The sequence below is a fragment of the Mus pahari genome, chromosome 19 (genome assembly GCF_900095145.1).
Source record: "Mus pahari chromosome 19, PAHARI_EIJ_v1.1, whole genome shotgun sequence".
NCBI lineage: Eukaryota > Metazoa > Chordata > Mammalia > Rodentia > Muridae > Mus > Mus pahari.
The window spans coordinates 32,309,512-32,333,244 of NC_034608.1; the positions used below are offsets into that span (position 1 = coordinate 32,309,512).

Below are 23,733 nucleotides of genomic sequence, written 5' to 3' on the forward strand. Positions count from 1 at the left end.
ATTAAAAGTGCACACTGCGGTGGGTGAAGAGTGGCTTTCACACAGTCCTCTCATCCATAGCGGTGACAGGGAAATGAGCGAGCGCTGTTAGACCAGCGATTCGAATGCCATTCTCACAGGCTCCCCAGCCAGCCTGGATCCACAGCACTGGCTTCCCGCTGAGACCACAAATGATCTGCAGCGGGTCAGAAAAAGTGGGATTTTAGTTTTTTATGGTGTGGGTTGCTGTTACACCTTTTCTTTGTTTGTTTGTTTGTTTGTTTGAGGCGGGGTTTCGTTGTGTAGGACTGGCTGTCATGCAACTCATTCTGTAGACTGGGCTGGTGTAGTTTTACAAAGGAGAAAACTTTATTTTAAAGAAAAGATATTTGCATTGTCATAGATTGACTTGAATTCCCTGTTTCATAAAAAAGGAAAATGCTAAAATATTTGAAATGTATTTAAATATCATTAAAGGTACCTTTGATCTGTCTGGTTCTATTAAGTACTTTGAAATATTTGATAGAAGCTTATTAAGAAAATGCACAGCACACCGGGCGTGGTGGCGCACGCCTTTAATCCCAGCACTCGGGAGGCAGAGGCAGGAGGATTTCTGAGTTCGAGACCAGCCTGGTCTACAAAGTGAGTTCCAGGACAGCCAGGGCTTTACAGAGAAACCCTGTCTCGGAAAACCAAAAGAAAAAAGAAAATGCACAGCACAACAACAGTCAGGGTCAGTGCATCAGTAGTTAAAATCAGCCCAGTATTTGAAAAATGTAGATGATAAACAAGAACAGAATGTTTACTCAGCTTCCATTGGGGTCATAGTCATATTTCTACTAGGATTCTTTTCATGGCTTTTATTGTTGTTTATAAATGCTCAGGTCTTGCAGTCTTATGATGTTTGAGAGATTCTAAAGCCTGTCTCCTTTTCTGGAGTAATGTTTTTAAAAGAAATAAGAATAAATCTTAGTTCCTACCAAATGAAAAAAATTAACATAGGAAATCCCCCTTGAGTTTCCAACTCTCGACTTCCTTGTAATTTAGCTAGTGCTTGTCAGCATTTAGTAGGGACTTTATTTTGATTCCCCCAAATTACCAATCAGACACTCCCTTAGCAAAGGCGTGGTAAATGAATTTCTCCATGAAAAACTTAATTAATGAAGCATCTTTATTTCAGTATCTTAAATAGTGGCGAAGAAGAAATATTCAACAATGAGTGTGAATATGCAGCCAAAAAGAGGAAGAAGGAACATTTTGGAAATGACACAGCTGCTCACAGTAAGAGTGTTTTCATGATAAGTCTAGTCTTTTACGTATTTAATGTATATGCTACCACAATGAATTGCACGACAGTGCTCTGTGAGGTACAGGGGTGGAGGTGTGCTCACAAACACTGCTCAGTGCTGCCCATCTGTCTGGGGCAAACTGCTGGCAACTCAGCTGTGTGCTTGGTAAGGTTTATACATGCAAACATGTCAAGCCTGAGGCTCATGTCTGCTTCTGAGTGGCCATGGAGAGCAAGCACAGGAGCCAGCCGTGGGCAGAGCTCGGACAGAGGGCAGTGGTGGACAGGTAGACGGGCTTGAGGAAGTTCTGTCACAGCTCTGCCCACCTTGGCACGTGCCACGAATCCCTATTAAGGTGAGAAGATGGCAGAACCTTGTGAGGAAGCTTCATGACCTTACTCATATGGTATATACCATACCATGTATGGCTGGACTAGGCAGGAAAAGACTAGGACCTTCTAGTAGGTATACAATGATATAGAGGTAATGTAGTATGTCTTAAGCATTTATACTTTGGTATAAAAATATCAATTTTCTTCTAATGTAATAAAGTATGGTAGTATCAAAATTAATAACTTTTCATGTACAGGAGTCTAAGCACTTCCATGATATTAGGGAATAAATTGCGTTTCACACTTATCCAAGCAGAGGCATCTCTTAGCTGGAACGGGGAGTTAATGTTAGCGTGTCCTGCCATCAGAGTGTCCCTAAATGTGAGGTCGGGATGGTTTGCCAGGTTTTAAAGACATTTCATCTTTGTTCTAGGTTTTTATCGTGAAAAATGGATCTACGTACATAAGGAAAGCACAAAGGAAGTAAGTGTGCATTAGAGGAGTGTGCAATATAAGGAAATAAGTGCATTAGAGGAGTGTGCAATGTAAGGAAGTAAGTGTGCATTAGAATGTGCAATGTAAGGAAGGAAGGAAGTGTGCATTAGAGGAGTGTACAATGTCAGGAAGAAAGGAAGTGTGCATTAGAGGAGTGTGCAATGTCAGGAAGGAAGGAAGTGTGCATTAGAGGAGTGTGCAATGTAAGGAAGTAAGTGCATTAGAGGAGTGTGCAATGTAAGGAAGGAAGTGTGCATTAGAGGAGTGTGCAATGTACATAAGTGTGCATTAGAGGAGTGTGCAATATAAGTAGGTGTGCATTAGAGGAGTGCAATGTAAGGAAGTAAGTGCATTAGAGGAGTGTTAAATGTATTGTTTCTGTTGAGTATGCCACAGGGATTGGTCATGTTATAATTCATAATTATATTCATTAGCAACACGAGGTCACCACAAGTGCCATGAGCCCCTCCTTCTGCAATGCAGAGTGGCTCATGGGGAGCTACATCGAGACTGGCTCTGCAGAACGCTGTGGACTTTTGTCTGTATGTGATTGCTAAACTGAGTCACTCTACGGGTGCAGTTTTACATCACACAGTGATGAGGTTAGGGTTAGTTAAATGTTCCAGAAATGTTAATATCTTTTTTGAAATTTATCACATTTATTTATTCAGTGTGTGTGTGTGTGTGTGTGTGTGCGCGCTTACCTGTAATGGTAGGGATGGGAAGGTCTACTTGTAGGCGTCAGCATTCTCCTTCTATTGTAGGTCCTGGGACTTGAACTCCAGTTGTTAGACTTGGTGGCAGGCATCTTCCCAATGATGTCTTTAAACTATCTCAGCTTCCTAGAAGATACTGTATTGTGGGAAAGAAAGCTTACTTGGTGATGGCTAATGTCCTTAAGTGGTTGTAGCATGAGTCCAGTCCTTGACATACATACCATTGAAAGACAGTCAGAGCTAACCTAATTGTACAAAGCCAAGCTCAATTAAATATCTCCCCTACTTTGTGAGTCATGTGGATTCCATCTGGGAAAAGCAACAAGGGCAAGGGGAGGTTGTTTGGAAACTGCCAGGGTGTCCTGTGGCTTCGTGGGATGGGGTCTGATGTTAGAAGACTGCCAAGGCGTCCTGTGCCATCCTTCATCCCTGTAGTGACCCAGGTCATTGCAGACAGGGGCTCCTGGGTGCACGCTAACCTTGTTCTGTGTGAGCGAGTCGTCACCACAGAGAGATGTCTTCACCACCATAAGGTTTTTCCTTAAAGTGAGATGCACCCCAGATTATACGCGTGCTCTGCCCTTTGCTTCCCACAACTCCACAGCAGTGCTTGGCATGTCACACACGCTGAGAAAATGCGGGTCTCAGTGTTTCGTGTGAGTGTGCAGTTGGGTTGTACACATTAGGGCTGTTCCTAGAGCTGTGTCATCTCCCCACGAGGTCAGCAGAGCCATTGCTGTCTCCACTGCCCCATAGCAGCCCTGACAACCTTTCACTCAGAGTCGCCTGTGGTTCCTTACTGCCCTCCAGCTCAGCTGCCCCCAAAACTCTGAACTGGACATCTGTGTGTAGCGTAGGTATTTCAGATGCAGAAGGAAGGATTTAAGATCTGTCCTGACCTGAGGTGAAATCCATACAGACCGTTACAGAAAACAAAAGAGATTTCAGACAGAAATATTTCATCTTTGATTCCCAGACCTCTGTATCTCATTGTAGCAGTTGGCTTTTGGGGTGCTCAGCTCACATGATCCCAGCTTGGGTCATACACCCTCAGGCCTGCTCAGCCCTATTTTTCAGGAATGCCTCCTGTTGCCAGTGGCCCCGTAAGGCTCACTCCTTGGTGGTTAAACACATTTCCAGCAGAGCAGTGAGAACTCCCTGAAGAGAAATGCTCCCTGAGCTTGTACAACACTGATCCCGAGGCCTCCTGTCCCCCTCCGCCACCTTGTCCCAGCAACAGGAAGCTGAGTGGTGTTTCACGAATACTTACTATACCAGCAGTGTGAAAAACTTCTGTGCTTCGTGTCTCAGTAACACACAGGTGGCTTACATTTAGCATTACTGTCTTTCCCTCTATTCTCATTTATATCTGACATGGTTTTAGGACTAATACACATACCTTTCATTAGAGGCTTTTATGCCCTAGTCTACGTCAGATGTTGACTGATTTTCCTTGGCTGGCTGACATCCCTGCTTGTCTGCTGTCTTCTAGAGGCATGGCTACTGCACCCTGGGAGAAGCCTTCAACCGGCTAGACTTCTCAAGTGCCATTCAGGACATCAGGAGGTTCACTTATGTGGTAAAAGTAAGTGGTTCTTGCAGAAGCAGCTTTGATGACTCTCGAATGACTAGTTTGAAGGTTACAGGTGTGAGATTACATAACGGGTCACCTGTCTGTGTACAGAAAGGAAAGGGACCGCTCAGGAGAAGACATGGAGGCGGGTTGCAACACTTAGGTCACAGTTACAAGTCCCAGAGGCCACAGGAACTAAGACATTGCAGGGTCCTTGGAAAGACATGCATGTTTCATTTCTCGTGTTCATCCAGAGTGAGTATAGACAAGAGAATTTCATACAGACTACAACTCGAGACGGTCTCCCTGCAAAAGTCTCCCGGCTTTTGAGAAGTTTCTGCCTTGGGTGATCTTCAGAAAGGAGAGGTCTTTGCTGTGGTAGCCCTCGTGCAGTTTGCTTTTGTCTGTGGCTCATCTGCTTCACTGCATTGTGGGTAAAGCACCAGTCAGGCTTCACAGTGGCCGGCCCATTCCCAGTGCTGCGGGGAGATTCTCACTGCGTCCTAGGCATTTAGAAGTGTTGCTGCAGGACAGAGATGTGACACTGGGCGGCTCTTGGCCTCATCTAGTGTGATATGTAATGTGTGATTCTAGACAGCACTGGTGGGTGCAGGAGAGGCAGCCACGGCGTCTTCTGGTGCCCAGCGTACACGGGGCAGTGGCCCCTGAGCTCCTGCAGAGCATCCAAGTCCTCTGTGCTGGTGATGGAGCTTGTTTAAGAGTGGAGGAATTAAGCACCCAGGGAGGACGCAGGACAGCTCTCAGTACCAGTGCTGCCAGCTCTAAAATACTTCCGTAAATAATCTTTTACAAAATAGAAGTGACAGGGGCTGGAGAGATGGCTCAGTGGTTAAGAGCACTGACTGCTCTCCCAGAGTTCAATTCCCAACAACCACATGGTGGCTCACAACCATCTGTAATGGGATCTGATGCCCTCTCCTGGTATGTCTGAAGACAGTGACAGTGTACTTATATACATAAAATATAAAATAAATAAATCTTTAAAAATAAAACAAAACCAAAAAAAAAAAAAAGTAGAAGTGACTTATTCTGTTTCTTTCTTCCCCCCCCCCCCTTGGCTTTTCGAGACAGGGTTTCTCTGTGTAGCCCTGGCTGTCCTGGAATTCACTTTGTAGACCAGGCTGGCCTCGAACTCAGAAATTCGCCTGCCTCTGCCTCCCGAGTGCTGGGATTAAAGGCGTGCGCCACCACCGCCTGGCTGACTTATTCTGTTTCTTAATAACAAATTTTCTTGAAAGAGTCAGTACTTATGCCTGTTCAGAATATGATTAACCTTGCCCTGCTGGCTGGGTGTCAGCTTCCTGGCGCTGACTCTGACAAAAGCAACATGAGGGATGGAGGTGAGGGATGGAGGTGATGGATGAAGATGAGGGATGGAGGTGAGGGATGGAGGTGAGGGATGAAGATGAGGGATGGAGGTGAGGGATGGAGGTGAGGGATAAAGATGAGGGATGGAGGTGAGGGATGGAGGTGAGGGATAAAGATGAGGGATGGAGGTGAGGGATGGAGGTGAGGGATGGAGGTGAGGGATGAAGGGTCTTGTTTCAGATCACAGGGAACTTTGGTGTCCCACTCACTGTGGTGGCAGCTCCTGGCTGGCTCCTGTGTCTTCTGTGGTGGCAGTGCTGGGCTGGCTCGTGTGTCCTCAGTGGTGGCAGCGCTGGGCTGGCTCATGTGTCCTCGGTGGTGGCAGCGCTGGGCTGGCTCGTGTGTCCTCGGTGGTGGCAGCGCTGGGCTGGCTCGTGTGTCCTCAGTGGTGGCAGCCCTGGGCTGGCTCGTGTGTCCTCGGTGGTGGCAGCCCTGGGCTGGCTCGTGTGTCCTCGGTGGTGGCAGCGCTGGGCTGGCTCGTGTGTCCTCGGTGGTGGCAGCCCTGGGCTGGCTCGTGTGTCCTCGGTGGTGGCAGCGCTGGGCTGGCTCGTGTGTCCTTAGCCCTTTTGTAACTTCTACGCTTGTTTGTTTGGTGAGAGCTTGTGGGTTTGAGCAGATGCTCTTTCTGTGTTTACTGAGAGGGTTGTGAGTTTTCCTACACTGTCAATGTGCCTTCAGCTGACTGTTTCCCATGAGAAATGGCTCGCTTCATTTCAGGAGTCTTGAGTGGTGGTGAAAGGCTTGCTGTGCAGCTGGTTTCTGTGTCCTGGCCTCAGGCAGGGGAGCAGATTTTAGCATGGTTTGTTGGTTGGTTTGATTTTTTTTTTTTTTTTAAAAAAAAAATAGGGTTTTGTCCTGTAGTGGTTTGTTGATTTTTGCCTCCTAATTTGCTTTTGGTATTGATATGCAAGTCTCATGGCATGCATTTGGAAGACTTCCTTCCCTTCTTGGAGTATTTTGAGAAGAAGTGGTATTGGCTCTTTGCATGTGTGGTAGCACTCAGTGGCGCGTTTCCTTGGCAACCCTTGTCACACTGCCTTAGCCTTGCTGTCCGCCTCAGCTCCGCGGAGGCTCTGTTGTGCTGTGAGGAATTCTCGGGCTAAGATGATACCAAACTATGGTCCAGATGTCATTCCACGCCACAGAGCTGTGGAAGGGAGGAGAGACAAGAAGGTGACAGGTTTGTTGTGACTTGGGACAGGCAACTGACATAGCTGGATGACTCCTCTGAGGCCCGAGAGGGTGAGAGAGTCATGTAGAATTATATTACAGAAGTGCCTTTAGAACAGAAGAATTCAAGCCCGCCTGAGTTGTGAAAGAACCATAGAGAAAGAGTAAGGAGTTTTTATAAGTTATAAAGACATGTCAGAATTAAGGCCAGACCTTTACTATCTCAGTAGATGCTAACAAGTTGGTGAAGTGAGTGTTTCTAGTTTGGGTCAAAAAGTATCCCAGCTCCAGCACAGTAAATACCCAGAATGTAAAAACGGAGAGGAACAGGGAGCAGGGGAGGACACAGCAGCCCCTGTGCAGTGCCAGCAGGGCTCAGTGTGTAACAGACTTGTACTAGGGGTTGTGTGTACTAGACAGTCGTGCAGCTGCGGGAGACACAGGCGTCAGGATGAGGCCTTGTCTTTCCATCATGGTTGGCATCGCTTAGACCCTCACAGTGATCTTTCTTGGTTCTCTGATTTTCTACAGTGTTTGAAGTGGCACCTGAACAGCTTGGGTGTGATGATCTTTTTAAATCTCAACTTAGAAGGAAGGGCCTGCTGATTTCTTGATTGTCTGGTCAGCTTTCGACAGTGGGTCAGAGCATGGAGGAGCGAGTGGAGAGTCTGTTAGTGACCAGGATCCTGTGAAGCTAGGAGGCCGAGCGTTTATCTCACCAGCCCATAGCAGACCTGTGGAGATTATTGAGCGGCACAGAAAGCAGGCTTCCTTACCTCAGGAGCTGGAGTTGTCCCCACAGCATACACAGATAGCAGGCCTTCCCTGAAGCCAGCTTACCGGAGTGTTCCTATCGGAGCGTTCCTATCGGAGTATTTATATCGGTGCATCTCACACCGTGCTCCAGTGGGCGACCATGGTGTTTCCATAGTGAAAGGATTCACAGACGGCTTAGCCTTTCTCTTCTTTCTTCAAGCTACTGCAGCTAATTGCGAAGTCTCAGTTAACCTCACTGAGTGGAGTGGCACAGAAGAACTACTTCAACATTTTGGATAAAATCGTCCAAAAGGGTATGATTATTACTAGAATATTTGTTGTCTTTTTTAAAATAAAATATTTATTAATTAATAATTCACAGAGTATACAACCTGGCCATTTACACAGTTCATTAGTTCTTTTTCCTGCCTCTGCCTCCCAAGTGCTAGGATTAAAGGCGTGTGCCACCACCGCTGGCTGTTCATTAGTTCTTAATGCAGCATATTCATAGGAGTGGGAAGCCATCGCTGAGTTTCATTTTATAACATTTCTGACAGTTCCGTGTCATAGGATCAGGCTGTAGGCAAGCCTCTGCAACATTTTCTAAATTAGTGATTTATGGGGGAGGGCCCAACCCATTGTGGGTGGTACATCCCTGGGCTGATAGGTTTGGGTGCTATAAGGGAGCAGGCTGAGCAAACCATGAGGAGCAAGCCCATAAGCAGCACCCTCCATGGCCTCTGCATCAGCTCTGCCTCCATGACCTCTGCATCAGCTCTGCCTCCAGGCCTCCATGGCCTCTGCATCAGCTCCTGCCTCCAGGTTCCTGCCCTGTTTACTTCCTGCGGTGGTGAACAGTGATGTAGAAGTGTAAGCTGAATAAACCCTTTCCTCCCCAGATTGCTTTGATTGTGGTGTTTTAGCACAGCAACAGTAACTAAGATACTTGCTCACTCCCTTCTCCCCCGGACCCCTCCTACTTAGGCAGGCAGCTATAGCCGCCGAGCTCCTGCGACTGACTGCAGTGCAGCCATAGCCGCCGAGCGCCCGCGACTGACTGCAGTGGCCATGGCGTGTTCAGAAAGAGGCATTTGGTCGCACTCCTCCCTGTCCATTGGGGTCTTACAGTCTTCTCATTTAGGTCTGAGCACTAAGTGGCCACACCCCCATCACCTTGATTAGTGAAGCTTCTCTGTATCAGCCACTACTCACTGCAGAGAGAAACTGCTCTGCCCAGGCTCACACAGCACTGGGCTATGAGTATAAAAGTCAATATTGGAAACAGTTTAACATGTCCGTCCAGCAAAGCTGTAGTCATGAGTCCGACCTGCCGCCCCACCCCAGGGCCTGCTGTCTCTCCAGCCACAGGCTTGTGAGCAGGTTTACAGTACCAGACTGACATCTCCGGCCTTGGAGCAAACTCTGAAATCCAATGAATCCGAAAAGAGTAGTTGTCCCCACACAGAGCAAACATTGCCATCCAGTCAGTCAGGAAGGAGTTGGATGTCCCTCCCCTCAAGCCATTATTGCACCTGCAGCCCCAGAACTTGGATGTCTAAATCTTAACTGGAAACTGGGCGCAGGGCGAGGGACTTTTTCTGACACCAGGCCAGAAGATGGGTCTCTCCAGCAGCTAAACCTTGTGCTCCAAGGAAAGAGCTAATCCCAGAGAGACCCAGTCCTACAAAGACCCTTGTCCTCTCATGGTTAACCAGTCACAGTTCGTTCAGCCGTTGGGTTCCGTGATCCCTATGAGTGCGGCTTTGTGCCTTAGGCGCCGCGTGAACCATACTTTTCCTTACCTGTTAGTGATGGTAAGTAAAAGGAACTTTAGTCTCCGTGTATATGCTAGTGTATATGAACTGTTTTAAATATTCTCTTTATCCTAAGTATAAAAGAAAATGCACACTGACTACTTTACAGGCAAAATTGTAGGCCCAACCAAAAATTTAGTCAGGTAGCATTTTATAGCTTTTAAAATTCTTATTATTAACAGTTGTAACATCTGAAAAATGATGCCACTTTTAAACTGCCATGAAATGAGGTCCTTGGTTTTTAATATGATAAAATACATATGACATAAGATTTATCATTTTTTAACAATTTTCAGCATACTGTTCAATAGCGCTGCATGCGTGTGCATCGCAGCCACTGCTATGTCCAGAACGGCTTCTCTGTATCTGACACCCTGCCCCCCACACACACACCAGCTTTCCCCTGGCCAGCCCCTCTTACCCCATCATTGCATCTGTGCCTGCCAACTGCGGGACTGGTGTACACGGAGTTATACAGTGTCCTTCCCATGGCATACTTCTTGTTTGAACTCGTGACACAGGTCAGGATTTCCTTCACGCCCTAGCTTGAGTAATATCCCAGTGCGTGAAGGGATCACATTTTTGCTATTTCTTCATCTGTCGATAGATGTTTGGGTTATAAACCTAGACAATTGTTAGCTGTAGTCCTTGCTTGTTTTTGTTTTTTCAGTTCTTGATGACCACCAGAATCCTCGCCTGATCAAAGACCTTCTCCAAGACTTGAGCTCCACCCTCTGCATCCTTGTGAGAGGGGTGGGGAAATCAGTGTTAGTCGGGAACATCAACATCTGGATCTGCCGCTTGGAGACAGTTCTCAGCTGGCAGCAGCAGCTGCAAAACCTTCAGATGACCAAGGTAGGCTTCTTTGTTGGGTTTTGGGGTTTTTGTTTTCTTTTCCTTCTCTCTCTCTCTCTCTCTCTCTCTCTCTCTCTCTTTCTTTCTTTCTTTCTTTCTTTCTTTCTTTCTTTCTTTTCAGAGACAGGATCTTGCTATGTATCTCTGACTGGCTTTGTAGACCAGACTGGCCTTGAACTCAGAGATCCGCCTGCCTCTGCCTATGGAGTGCTGGGATTAAGGGTGAGCCCTGTCACACTTGACCTAAATTTATTTTTATTTGACACAAAAATTGTATGTACTTAGAAGATGCGATGTGATGCTTTATAGATCTGTGATGTGTAAAGACTACATCAGGGCAGTTGGCAGCCATCCCCTCATGTATTCATCAGCTCTCTGAGGTTTTCAGTGAGTTGTCATTAGCTGTGATCTGCCTCTGTGCTAATGAGCAGTAGAAGCCATCTCTCCTATCCTGGGCCCATTAGCCGTGTTCTCTACCCTTTCCTCTCCGTCTTTCCCCAGATTCTGGCTACCCCTGTTTCACACTCTACCTCTTTGAGACCAGTTTTTTCTTTCCAGCATGTAACTTAGAACATGCGGTATTTTGTCTCTCAATTCTTGACTTCTTTCATATAACAGGATAACCCATGGTTCCGTTCATACTGCAGAAGATGACAGTAATTCTTTATTTCTGTGGCTGAATAACATATAACACATTTTCTTTATTAAGTCACGTCCATGGGCACTAGGCTGACCCCATACCTTGGCTCCCAAGAGTTCTGCTACTGTAAGCATGTGACTGCAGTTCCCTTGGGTGGATGCATGCAGCAGTGTGGGTCATATGGCCGTTCTGTTTCTGATGTTTCTGGAGCCTCCCTGAAGCCCTTCTCTTTGCTTCTTCACACCCATCTGTCAACAGTCCTGAGACTTCCCCTTGCATCTCTCATGATTAGTGATGTTGAGTGTTTGCATATACTTGTTGGCTATCTGCATATCCTCCTGAGGCAGTCGTCCAGCTAGTTCACCGTTCGCTGAGTCCTTCAGTTCCCCAGTACTTGTACATTAACCTGTCAGACCAACAGCTGGCAGCTGTTCTCGTCTGTGTCGGGCATCCTTCCCTCTCTCTGTGCTACAGAAGCCTGTTTGCTTTGTGTTAACCATATTGTATAGCATAAACACGCCCAGTGGTCAGTGAGGAGGAAGTTTACATTTAACAGTACATACAGATAAAGCTGGGAGACCGCATAGACCCTGAGCCTGTCCCTGGGTGAACCGCGGTACAGCCCACATCAGGACCCTCACTTCATTTGCTGCCATGAATCAGGGTCAATGTCATCAGCAGTTCCACATTTCAGACCCACTGTTTTCTAGGTATTTTTCTAGTTAAAATAGAGCAGGAGCAGGCTTGTCCAAGGATAACTTCCTGAGCACAGGGAAATTGCTAAGTGCCAGCCCCTGTGAGACCATGCTGTGTGGCAGGCAGCCCCGTGAGACCACCCTGCAGAGCAGTGAAGAGACTGAAGTGACCATCAGAGCACACGGCCTCTTGGCTGCAGTCACCCTGAAGCTGTCTCTGCAGCATGGCCATTGTGTTTTGTTGAAGGAAGCCCCTGTGCTTTCTCCCCTTGACGCCGCCGCTGTGCTTTCCTTTCAGCAGGTAAACACTGGCCTCACACTGAGTGACCTGCCTCTGCACATGCTGAACAACATCCTGTACCGTTTCTCAGATGGCTGGGACATTGTCACCCTGGGCCAGGTAACACCAACCCTGTCCATGCTCAGCGAAGACAGGCGGCTGTGGAAGCGACTGTGTCAGTACCACTTCGCAGAGCAGCAGGTGAGTGTGGGCAGCGGGCTTTGCTGCTTGTGGGTTCCGCCCCTCTCCACTGTCCAACCCTCTAATGCTAGATAAGGAGGAAGGAAGGATAGAGAGAAAAGGAAAGAGACTCTGAATAAGGTGGGGTTGGAAAGGGAGTGACATGATCATTAGACTACTTCCTGGTGATTGGGGTCCAGTTCCGTGGGGCAGTGTGGCCTTCACCATCAGGATATCTGATTGCTCCTTGTTTCTTTTTTGCGCATAGCTGTTTAACAAATGGTAATCAACATCAACCAACAACCCAACCCAACGCCTCCACCCCTGAGGCTTCTTAGGGCCCTGGCATTCATACCCTCTGAGAAACCCCTAGAATTCCAGACCATACACGGTTGCAGAAACTATCTGCAGCTGGTAAAATCACACCCACCCCTGCTAGAGCACGAGGTAAATTACAGTCAGCTGCTGCGGACAGTCTGAAACAGCCCCATATCCCACACCTGGATTAAAACAAAATCGTATTCCCACAATATTCTTGTGGTTTTTAAAGAAACCAAAATTCTAACTAAAGTGTGCAGTTCAGTCCCTGAGTCAGGTCAGCCGGCCACCATCCTTTGTGCTCGAATGAAGATGGGGAGGACATGGGCTCCATATGCAGACACCCGATAGCAGCTAGAGTATACTGAAGTTGCTTCTGAATTGTATCAATTACAAGACTCATTTTTCATATTGAAAAGGAATCATGATTCTAAAAATGTCCTAGTACCAAATTACTTAACTAGCTGAGCTGTGTCCTGCCTCCTGGGAAAGGTCATGGTGGTCTCCTTCCCTCACTCTGGCTCTGCCCCCTCCTGTCAGCCCATGGTCCTTGCAGCTCCTGTGCTTCCCACTTGGTGGCACCATCTTGAGGTCCTCAGTGTCTTGCTAGTTGATTCTCCAGCTCCAGAGCGAGCTTCTGCAGCGTGTAGGTACAGCATGTAGGCATTCCTGGCTTACTGCATAAAGCAGTTCCTGTTTCATTCAGGGATAGGAAGCAGCAAGTGATGCATTGTCTGTCTTATGGATGTGGACATAACTAAGATGCTGGAGCATTGTGGCGTGGGGGTAAGAATGTGCCTGGTTCATGGCAGATGTGGGCAGAGTAGAAAGCAGGTCCCATCATCAGAAGAAGAAATCAGGAGTCTTAGCCACATTTGAGATTCTATCCAGCTTAAAAAGTCCAGCGAAGCACCCGGAGCACAGGGAACCGTTTATGTGGTTCTCAGGATCGTGCTTGAGAGAAACACTGGGGTGGACATCGAAGGTGGTGGTCAGGGGTGACATGCGTGCCTAGCCAGGACCCTAAGAGAGTCCTAAGCAGAGCCCCGAGGAAACGCCCAGACCCAGAGCAAGCCTGTGAGAGCTCGGGAAGCTCTGGGTTCTCAGGCATGGAGCAGTGAAGTCAGGATGCTGCAGATGGGTGAGCATGGTAAGCCGACTGTGGGACTGGAGTGTGCAGAGGCTGGGCCTGAGAATGGCAGCTAGCCCACCTAGCAAGAGGCGTGGCTACTCCATCTGAGTGGGAGGGGACATCCATTGCTCCCTGGATCCTTAGCCATCCTGACCCCTCCTACTCTCTTCTTACCTCTTTCTTAGTGGCAACTGTGTTTCCACCCCCTCCTTTTGAGATTGGATTTGAGTTGGCATCAGAAATACAGGAGAGAGTGGTTAATCTTTTGGAGGAAATATTTAGAGCCATGGATAGAATGATGAATAAATGTCTGTCTGGGATGGGCCCTGTGTATCACACATTGCTCTGGGACCTACCTCCAAGGGTACCATAGGGCGAGGCCAGGGCTCAGGCTGGGCCACCAGAACCCCTGGCAGGCGTTATATCCAGATGTCACCCGTCCTTCAGGAAATGGGCTGGCTGTTGGTTTGTGTGTCCTCAAGTCTATCAAGTTCCTTGATGGAAGACTGTAGAGGTTAAAGGTTCACCGTCTGTAAGAACTTAGATGAGAATTATCTGTTGGCACTTCTGAGTGCATCTTTCGGTGCATATTTTCTTGATTGAATCACAAAACTGAACTGTGAGATGTTAATGGGTCTTCATGAGTGACTAACAGCAGGACCCTGGTTTCTCAGGATCAGCAGTAGCTTACAGCTAGGGTCAGGCCAGCAGTGCAGTTGAGGAAGCACCTCAGTGAAGCTGGAGGCTGTGCACGTCCTGGGTTAGCTGTAGTGACATCAGCAGGAGCCATTGGCAAGAGGTGTTTGATGTGAGCAGCTGACGCAGATGTGAGACTTGAGTCACAAAAGACCCCAGGTTCTTATGCAGAGGAGAAACATCCGGGATGTGGGCGTTCCTCCTGGGAACATTGTGGGCATGGAGCCGTGAGGAGGGAGGGCAGAGAGAGGTATTTTTGTCTCTAGCTCATGTTTCCATGGTGCTTAAAGGGCATGGAGAGTGCTCCAGCCAGGCCTATCACTGCCTCTCTGCTCTTCAGGCTGCCGTAGAAGTCAAGAGTCCCTCATTGGCTCCATTATTATTTCCAAATAAAGTCCTTAAAAGGTGTGGCTGGCTCCATGTTGTATAAGAGATTGTTTTCAGTAATAAGAAGCGAAGCACTCCTAAAAAGCCTTAGCACACTTAGACAAGGGCATCTTTTCCTAAATGAACGAGGACGTGCCTGTCAGCTCCGCAGTTACTATGCATGCAGACCTGATCTAGCGTGGGCCTTGTTTACAGTGCCCGCACGCTTTGGTAACGTCTCACTTGGATGCTGCCCAGTTTGTGTCTCTGTCACTGTGCTTGGTGTTGGGACACCATTGTTGCCTCAGGAGCCTTGTGCCTGTTAGCTCAGCCTCCCTCCAGCCCGAAGCAACCAACCCCTCATCTGCTTTCTGACTGAATTTCCTGGTCTGGATGTGTGGTGTGAGCAGAATATACACCAGTAAGGCTTTTGTAACCGTGCTCCACTCCCATAGTGCCCTTCATGATGTGTCTGTAGCAGGAAGCAAAGCTTCATTCCTTTGGGGACTAGAGAGGTTTTTGTTTTTTGGTGTGCTATGTTTTGCTACCCATTCATCTGGTCAAGGACACTGGATTTCCTCACACCTTGTAGCTAGTAGGATTGTTGCTGTGACATCCATTGACAGGTTTGGGTGCAGATGCGTTTTTTTCATTTTTCTGAAGTAACTTCCCAGTGGTGGAATTACAGTTCACTGGTGAGTTTAACCCCTGGAGAAACTGCGCTGTTCCCATGGTGTCCACGCCATTTGCATTCCTACCAGAAGTCTACCAGGCTTTTGACTCCCTACAGCGTCCCCAGCACCTGCTGTTGCCTGACTTCCTAGTTAGTGGCACCCCAGTCGGTCCAAGGTGGCATATCCTCTGCCTCGGGTGGATGCCATCTCTTCATGAGGACACTGACCATGTATGGGTCTTGGTGGTAGAAATGCTTCTCCAAGTCCATTCTCCATTCTCAAGAAGTGAGCGTGCTTTAGTCATCCTGTGTCCAAGTCTCTTATTAAATACTCAGCTATCACAGACCTCCTTCAGAGCTGTCTTTTGTCTGTCTCACTGCTGCTTGCTGTCACTGTGTAGGAACACTGTGACTTGCTTGACTTGTTCCTCATTGATTTAATCCAAGTAAGTTTAACTTCAATCTTAAAGTGTTTTGTGCACTGTTCTGCCTTTAAAAAAAAAATGTACCTATTAAAAAAATCCTCAAATAATTCTGAACAGAATTGTCTCTTTTTTAGTTTTGTAGACATTTGATCCTTTCAGAAAAAGGTCATATCGAGTGGAAGCTGATGTATTTCACGCTTCAGAAGTATTACCCGACCAAAGAGCAGTATGGAGACACTTTGCACTTCTGCCGCCATTGCAGCATCCTTTTCTGGAAGGTAAGGACGTAGGATGGACTGGGAGTGTGCAGACAAACTGTTCATCTGCATTTCCAACGCAGAGGTGGGGAACCGCCATGCTTACTGAAAGCATTCCAGTAGACACTGGGCGCGGAGGCGGGGGTGGGGTGGGGGGTCCACCGGTACACTGTAGGAAGGCCGACAGGGCTGAAAGCTGAATGCTGCATGCTTCTAAGTGGAGGCAGTGTCCTTGCTGCAGATGTAGCCTGCTTTGAGCACCGGCCCCGGAGCACCCGCCCTGGAGCACCCGCCCCTGAGCAGCGCCTCACACCAGGCTTGTGTGAGAACTTGAACTTGTCTGCCCATGCCCTCTCCGAACACCTGGAAGTCAGGCCCACTGCCCTTAGGGGCTCAGGGCAGCCGTTAGCCTCTTCTCTCAGAGCCAAGTTCTTTGGTAGGCAGTAGGGCCATGGGACACACAGGCTTCAGAGGACATGTGCAAACCTAACAAGACTGAAACGTTTTACCTGCAAAGACTGATCTTTTAGTGAAAACCTTAAATGTCCCTGTCAGTAATTTTCATATCTGAACAGTAAACCAAGAGTCCTTCATCCCGTTGTGCTGTTTTGAAATCTCACCACCCATTTTGTCTCTGGTTACAATAGTGTGTTTTCCATAGCCGGAGAAGAGTCCTCATGTCCCTTCCTTCCCTGGTGGCCGCTGTACTATGCTCAGCTGGTTTTGCTTTACAGTTTTCTAAATTTGGGACACAAGGCAAGCTCTTTCTTTCTATTTGGTTTTTCAAGACAGGGTTTCTCTGTGTAGCCCCTGCTGTCCTGGAACTCACTTTGTAGACCAGGCTGGCCTCGAACTCAGAAATCTGCCTGCCTCTGCCTCCCGAGTGCGGTTTCTTTCTTTCTTTTTTTTTTTAAAGATTTATTTATTGTTATACATAAGACACCGTAGCTGTCTTCAGACACACACCAGAAGAGGGCATCAGATCTCATTACGGGTAGTTGTGAGCCACCATGTGGTTGCTGGGGTTTGAACTCAGGACATTTGGAAGAGCAGTCAGTGCTCTTAGCTGCTGAGACATCTCTCCAGTCCTCCCCCCCTTTTTAAAAAAGATTTATTTATTTATTTATTTATTTATTTATTTATTTATTTATTTATTGTATATGAGTACACTGCAGCTGTCTTCAGACAGAGCAGATCCCAGATGGTTGTGAGCCACCATGTGGTTGCTGGGAATTGAACTCAGGACCTCTGGAAGAGCAGTTGGTGCTCTTAACTGCTGAGCCATCTCTCCAGCCCACAAGGCAAGCTCTTAGTTGTTGGCAATGGATAACTGTATAAAAATTTTGTTCATTTCAAACTCCGTTTATAACTGCTTAGCCTTTTATTCTGATGTCCAGGGCCAAGCAGAGGAGTGCAGCTGTGAATGCTACTGCTGTCTCTGGCAAGGACAGCCAAGGAAGTTTGTCCTCTCCGACCTTGGTTCTTTTCTCTTTTTTTTTTTTTTGTTTTTTGTTTTGTTTTTGTTTTTTTGTTTTGTTTTGTTTTTTCAAGACAGGGTTTCTCTGTATAGCGCTGGCTGTAAAATGTGTGTGAGGTGTCTCTGCAGCAGTCAGACCTTTCTCTAGAATTCTCTCTTGAGAGCAGGGTCTTCTTTATTATTATTATTATTATTATTATTTTCTTTATTTACATTTCAAATGCTATCCCGAAAGTTTCCTATACCCCACCCCCGCCCCTGCTCCCCTACCCACCCACTCCCACTACTTGGCCCTGGCCTTCCCCTGTGCTGGATCATATAAAGTTTACAAGACCAAGGGACCTCTCTTCCCAGTGATGGCCGACTAGGCCATCTTCTGCTACATATGCAGCTACATATGCTCGAGCTCAGGGGGTGCTGGTTAGTTCATATTGTTGTTCCACCTACAGGCTTGCAGCCCCCTTCAGCTCCTTGGGTACTTTCTCTAGCTCCTCCATTGGGGACCCTGTGTTCCATCCANTAGCTGGCTGTGAGCATCCACTTCTGTGTTGACCAGGCACTGGCATAGCCTCACAAGTGGCCACTATATCAGGGTCCCTTCAGCAGAATCTTGCTGGCATGTGCATTAGTATCTGGGTTTAGTGGCTGATGATGGGATGGATTCCTGGATGGGGTAGTCTCTGGATAGTCCATCCTTTCATCTTAGCTCTAAATTTTGTGAGAGCAGGGTCTTCTTAGGTTCAGTTTGATCTCAGTTCCCTGCTGAGATTATACATACACAAATGACAGTCTGCTAGTGTTCCATCTTGCCCAGACACGGGCTGGGAAGGGAGCCAGCCCCATGTTGGTCCCAAATCCAGCGGACTCTGTGTGTGCTCAGCAGCTCCTCCAGGAGCCTCCTGTAGCATCCTTGTCTCACTGGGTGCTCTGGGGGATGAGGACCCGGCTCTGTCCCAGGCCGCATAGGTGAGACTGGGAGTGTTCAGTGTGAATTAACACACCTAGAAAGAGCTTTTCATTTTTTTCCTGAGATTATTTTATACTATATAAATATTAAATATATAAATATGTGTATGGATGAAGAAGGCTTATAGTTGTATATGTGATACCAGTTTTAAAACATGTGGTGCTTTTCCTATCTGCTAAAGGAAACAGCACAAAGAAAGAAGTTTGCCTTCTCTGTGCCATCTCTGTGTGGGGAGTGTAAAATGTGTGTGCTGCACACGTTCCATGAAACACGCAGGCTCTGGACATCTTTAACTGGAAGATGACTTTCAGTTTTCCAGAAAATTGGCCTGCGATTTCTACATTTAACTGCCCTCACTTGCAGTATTTGTTCACAATTCAGACCAAGCCATGAAAGTGCAGACTGGGAGACAAATGGTGGGCGGGTGGGACCAGGCCCAGCCGGATGTTGTGTTAGCACAGTTCTCCTACCTCCTATCTGTACAGAGGCCCTGCTCCTTTGAGGATCGTTTTCCGAGCCTTAAGTGTGAAGTGTAAGGAAGACCACCTTTCTTAGTCCCCGAAGCTGTTAAATGGCTCCTTTGCCGAGGTATGCCACTGTCCAGAAGCAGTGTGCTGCGTGGGAGACCATGCGTGGTACCAGGCCCAGGTGACCGGTGAGCTACAGTGTTGTGGCTTTGGAATGGTGCCTGCTCTTTTTTTTTTTTTTTTTTTTTTTTTTTTGGTTTTTCGAGACAGGGTTTCTCTGTGCAGCCCTGGCTGTCCTGGAACTCACTTGGTAGACCAGGCTGGCCTCAAACTCAGAAATCCACCTGCCTCTGCCTCCCGAGTGCTGGGATTAAAGGCCTGCGCCACCAGGCCCGGCGGTGCCTGCTCTTAAGGGAATGCTGCTGACTGAGACACGCACAGGGGACTTGAAGCCTGTTAGGGATGTGGAAGCGGGGTGGCAAGTCCTCACCTGGCCCTGTATGTGGTCAAGATCCACACTATGGCTGAGCGCGTCTTGTCTGTGCCTTCTCCCTGGCTGGTTTCCCAGCGCCCCTCCTGCCGCACTGGGGCGATACTTCTTCATTTTTGCAGCTGCTGTGCAAGACTGAGCCATTTGTTCCCCCCCAGGGTTACAGCGCACAGAGGCCGCCAGTCGGTGTGCGCATGTCTCTCTCTGTCCCTACTCAGCTTCCTGATTGGGTGAAGCCTGTCAGAAACTGTAGGCTGAGAGGGCGAGGGAAGCTCGGATGGAGACGTAGCCTTTCTGCGTTCCTTTCTTGTCTCAGTATTTCAGTGGCTAGACACTTGCAGTGATGCTGCGCTCTCTGTAGGCAGGAGAAGCAGACTTGACCGAAGCAGTCACGGGGCAGAGATCGCGGACCCTCTTTACTGGCCCGTCTTTGTAAACTGCCCCCTGTGAGCAGAGATGAAGTGCCACGCACTCCTGAGCAGGGAACGATGGACTCTTCTGTTAGAGCTCACAGGAGCAGCCAGCACAGGGCTGTCCACCTCACAGAAGCAGCAGCAGATGCTGGTGGCTTCAAGAAATTAAGCATCCAGAATGGATGTCTGACCTTGGGGTGCATGCAATTTGCAGTTAGCTGCACTGTTATTCACAGAGCACATCCCTAGGACAACGAAAAAGATGAGTGGCTTTCCCCAAGCAATCTGTTTCCCCATAGAAATCTGAGGCCTTGCAGGTGTTTGGTGTGGGAACCTTAAAAGGAAGTGGAGCTGTTTCTCTTGGGCTTTCTTCTTTCCTTTTTATTTTTATTTATTTCTTGAGACAGGTTTTTTTTTTTTTTTTTTTTTTTTTTTTAATGTGGCCCTAGCTGGCCTGAAGCTCTTCCTTCGTGTAGGCCAAGCTGGCCTTAAACCATAAGAGACCCATCCTCCCAAGTGCTATGAGGCACTGGATCCACGGCACTGGCTGCATGCCTGGCTTTGAATGTTTGTGTATCATACCTGGCTAGAGGATCTTTTTAATTGTATAAATATGGGTATCCAGCAATGCTCCGTCCTTTCAGAATGTTTTCTATTGCTCCGATTTAGTTCTGCCATGTCTTAGTTCTCCTCACAGATGTAGCTTCTCGCCGAGCTCACCCAGCTCCGATTAACCCTGACTTTTCCTTCCTTTCCTCCCTTTGCTGCCCCCTTGCTGACTCTCCACGGTGTCAAAGGACTACCACCTTGCTTGGTTGTTGAAGGTACTTCCCGTGTGCTGTTCCATCCTGTGCACTGTCCTTGCCCTGTCAGGTGACAGCTGTGATAGCGGCTGTCCCTATCAGCAAGCTAGACTTCTCCCAGAAAGCTGACTGAAGAACCATCCCTGCACCTCAGGGTGGTCGGTCAGTCTGCTGCAGGCCAGAGAAGCAGCTCCCGCCACGCTGAGCCTTCCGCCACGCTGAGCCTTCCCAGGTGGTGCGAGCTCTTTTCTCTTGTTACTTCAACAAAAAATAATCACAGCTCCTTGGTTTTCGATAATACCAACTCCACATACCTACTCTCGAGACAGTGCTTGTGGTGTGCCTTCATTTCTGTGTGTGAGGGAGACTACTTAGCCACCCCACCCCCTGAGCCTGCAGAAGGAAGAAGGAATCCCGAGGCAGGATGTGGGTGCAGAGGCTGGGGGTGGGGGGGTGGGGGTGGCAGCAGGAGGAGCAGCTTCCATGCCTTACAGGGAGACTACAGAACTTTGTCACATGTTAATAGATGTGCCTGGGGCCACCCAGGAGCTGATTCCCAGCGAAGTCACGTCATTTGTGTGGCAGTGAGAGGGATTGGGATCCACTCAGCAAAGTGCAAATTGTTCCTGTAGCCAATGAAGCCCATGCTCTGACCCATCCCCCCACTCTCTCCTCAGGACTCGGGACACCCCTGCACTGCAGCTGACCCCGACAGCTGCTTCACACCCGTGTCCCCGGAGCACTTCATTGACCTCTTCAAGTTCTGATGGTGCCCTCAGCCCCGTGCTCTTGTCCACAGCTGTCCCTTGTGCTTTCTGTGTCGTGTAGTTGGTGTGAGTAGTCTGTGACACAAGTGACGACAGGCTCAGAGACTGCCTGTATCTGTGCGACCCTCGCTTGCTCCCTGGAGAACCTGACAGGATGCAGAAGATGCTCAGGCAGTTGTGCACCGTCAGTGAGGGAGAGAGACCCCAACGCCATTTGTACTTCTTTCTTGAAACTCTTCTCAGCTTATAAAATTTGCAGTTTTGTATATTTTTAAATATGGATCAAAAAGAGTCTTGGATACTCAGCCCCATATTTTGTGCTGAACTGACACGAACAACCGAGAATGTCCTTCTTGGTTGTCAGACGACAGTTTTCCATCCTACAGTAACTGGGATGAAGAACAAAACAGTTGATCCTTGTAAATACATTATGCAGAATATTTATTTTTCTTAAAATGTATTTTCACAACCCCAGTGGCTGTGGCCAAATGAGTCCTCATTGAATACAAGATGGACCCAGGAACGTGCTTGGGGCTATGAACTGGATGCTCTGTCCATAGCTGGCAGCAGTGTCCCTGTGTTTCCGGGAACCCCTGCCATGAGGCCATCATAGATCCAGACTTGGGATGTGGGCTCCAAGACAGAATAGCTCCTCTTCCAAGGATCTGAGGACAGCCCAGTACGGCTGACCTTCTCTTGGAGCAAGTACTTTCATGGGTAAAGTGATAAAACTATGTTTATCTACTGATCAGCTTCATCAAATTCACATCTAACTGAATGGTGTTGTCTTTAAAATGTGCTGTTTTATTTTAAAAATAATGCATGTGCACTTTAGAAATTTTTGAAAATAAAGATACATGAAAGAAAGTTATATAATTCTTCAGTAAAGATAACTGTGCTTGCTAAAGTGACGTTCAATACTGCAGCTCAGTGGTGGTGGCAGCAGTGGATTGCTGTGTCCTCTATCATCGTCATCGATCGAACCCTAGAGTCAGGAACCCTAAGCTCATCATCTCTTTAAACTTCCTAAGCAGTTACAATTTCTAACCATAGTTATAGATACAGAGTAACTGCATACTTATAGAGTAACTGCATAGTTATAGATACAGATAAAACATTTCATTTTCCAGTCTTATACTCTGTCCTCAACTGACACAACAGCCAAGAACAACATTTATAATTACCACCTGAGTCTCTTTGACACAGTGCAGACACCTGGCCTCCTCATGCACACTAAAGTCAGCATTTCTTAAGACTATAAACATACTGCTTGCCATTCACAACCAGACAATTTGGTACTGAGGACCTGGTTTCCATTGACCTCACAGAACCATGTGGATGGAGCAGCACATGAGCAGCAGGCCGGGTATGTCTGCAACACCAACCAAGCATACCTTCAGTGTATTTCTTGGCTGTTTCCCGTGTCCCCGTCTGTTGCTTTGGGAACTTGCTCTTTATTATATTAGTTTTTAAAGGGTTTATATTTACTCTTCTTATTAGTGTGAGCATGTGTGACAGGCAGCGTGGAGAAGAGAGGGCTGCTTGGATTCTCAGTTTTGGGGGTACAGTCCACTGAGACCCAGGGGACAGATGGCAAGCAGGTAGTCAGGAAGCACCATGAGGTGTGCAGGCGTTCTGCTCACTTCCTCTTTTAGAACAAGATCAGTTCTTGGAGAACTTCATGCAGTGTATTTGATCCCATTCATTCCTGCTCTCCAGTTGCACCCCAGTTCTCCACAACACCCCAACTTTGTGTCAACCCATCACTCCAGTCTGTGATGCTCATATACCCCTGGTGTGGACCAGACTTTCCACGGAGCTTGGTCAACTTACTAGGAGCCACACCCTTAAAGCCTACTACCCAACAAGCCACCATGTACCATAGTTCCTCAGTTAGGGGTGGAGGCTCATGGGCCCCTCCCCACTGTGTACAAACAGCGTTGAGTGCCCTTGCTCTTGTGCAGAAAACCACCTCTGCGGTGGGTTCCTGAGCTGGGTTCCTAAGTGCGGTGGGTTCCTGAGCGATTGTGGTTCTCCCTGCCTGGTTCAGAACCTCTGTTTGGCGCCAGTCCTCCCTGCCCTCAGGCCTTACAGTCGTGCTGCCTCTTCTGTGCAGAGCTGAGGACTATGAAGCAGGCATCCCCACCTGTGCGTGAGCTCTCCATCCACACTGACACTCTCTGCTTCGCCCAGTTATACATTGCTTTCCCCTCCGTAAGTAAACACGGTGCCAGCATTTTAAAAAGTATTACTGTTAAAAATATCCACGGGCTGGTGAGATGGCTCAGTGGGTAAGAGCACCCAACTGCTCTTCCGAAG

General features: G+C 47.8%; 1 protein-coding gene across 3 annotated transcripts in view; it reads left to right on the plus strand.

The window, feature by feature from the left end:
• Fbxo25 (F-box protein 25) overlaps positions 1–22,433 on the plus strand; it is a 31,770-nt gene extending 9,337 nt beyond the window's left edge. Inside the window, exons 3-11 of one of the 3 annotated variants that reach the window (XM_021219205.2) lie at positions 1,160–1,260; positions 2,034–2,083; positions 4,304–4,396; positions 7,920–8,013; positions 10,184–10,368; positions 12,005–12,184; positions 15,908–16,051; positions 20,642–20,668; positions 21,325–22,433. In XM_021219205.2, the coding sequence (XP_021074864.1) occupies positions 1,160–1,260; positions 2,034–2,083; positions 4,304–4,396; positions 7,920–8,013; positions 10,184–10,368; positions 12,005–12,184; positions 15,908–16,051; positions 20,642–20,668; positions 21,325–21,414 (964 nt within the window). In that variant the 3' untranslated portion in view covers positions 21,415–22,433. Of the gene's footprint in view, positions 1–1,159; positions 1,261–2,033; positions 2,084–4,303; positions 4,397–7,919; positions 8,014–10,183; positions 10,369–12,001; positions 12,185–15,907; positions 16,052–20,641; positions 20,669–21,324 lie in introns of all 3 variants that reach the window. The other 2 variants (XM_021219204.2, XM_021219206.2) reach the window with 2 other exon arrangements.
• Positions 22,434–23,733: the final 1,300 nt, after the last annotated feature.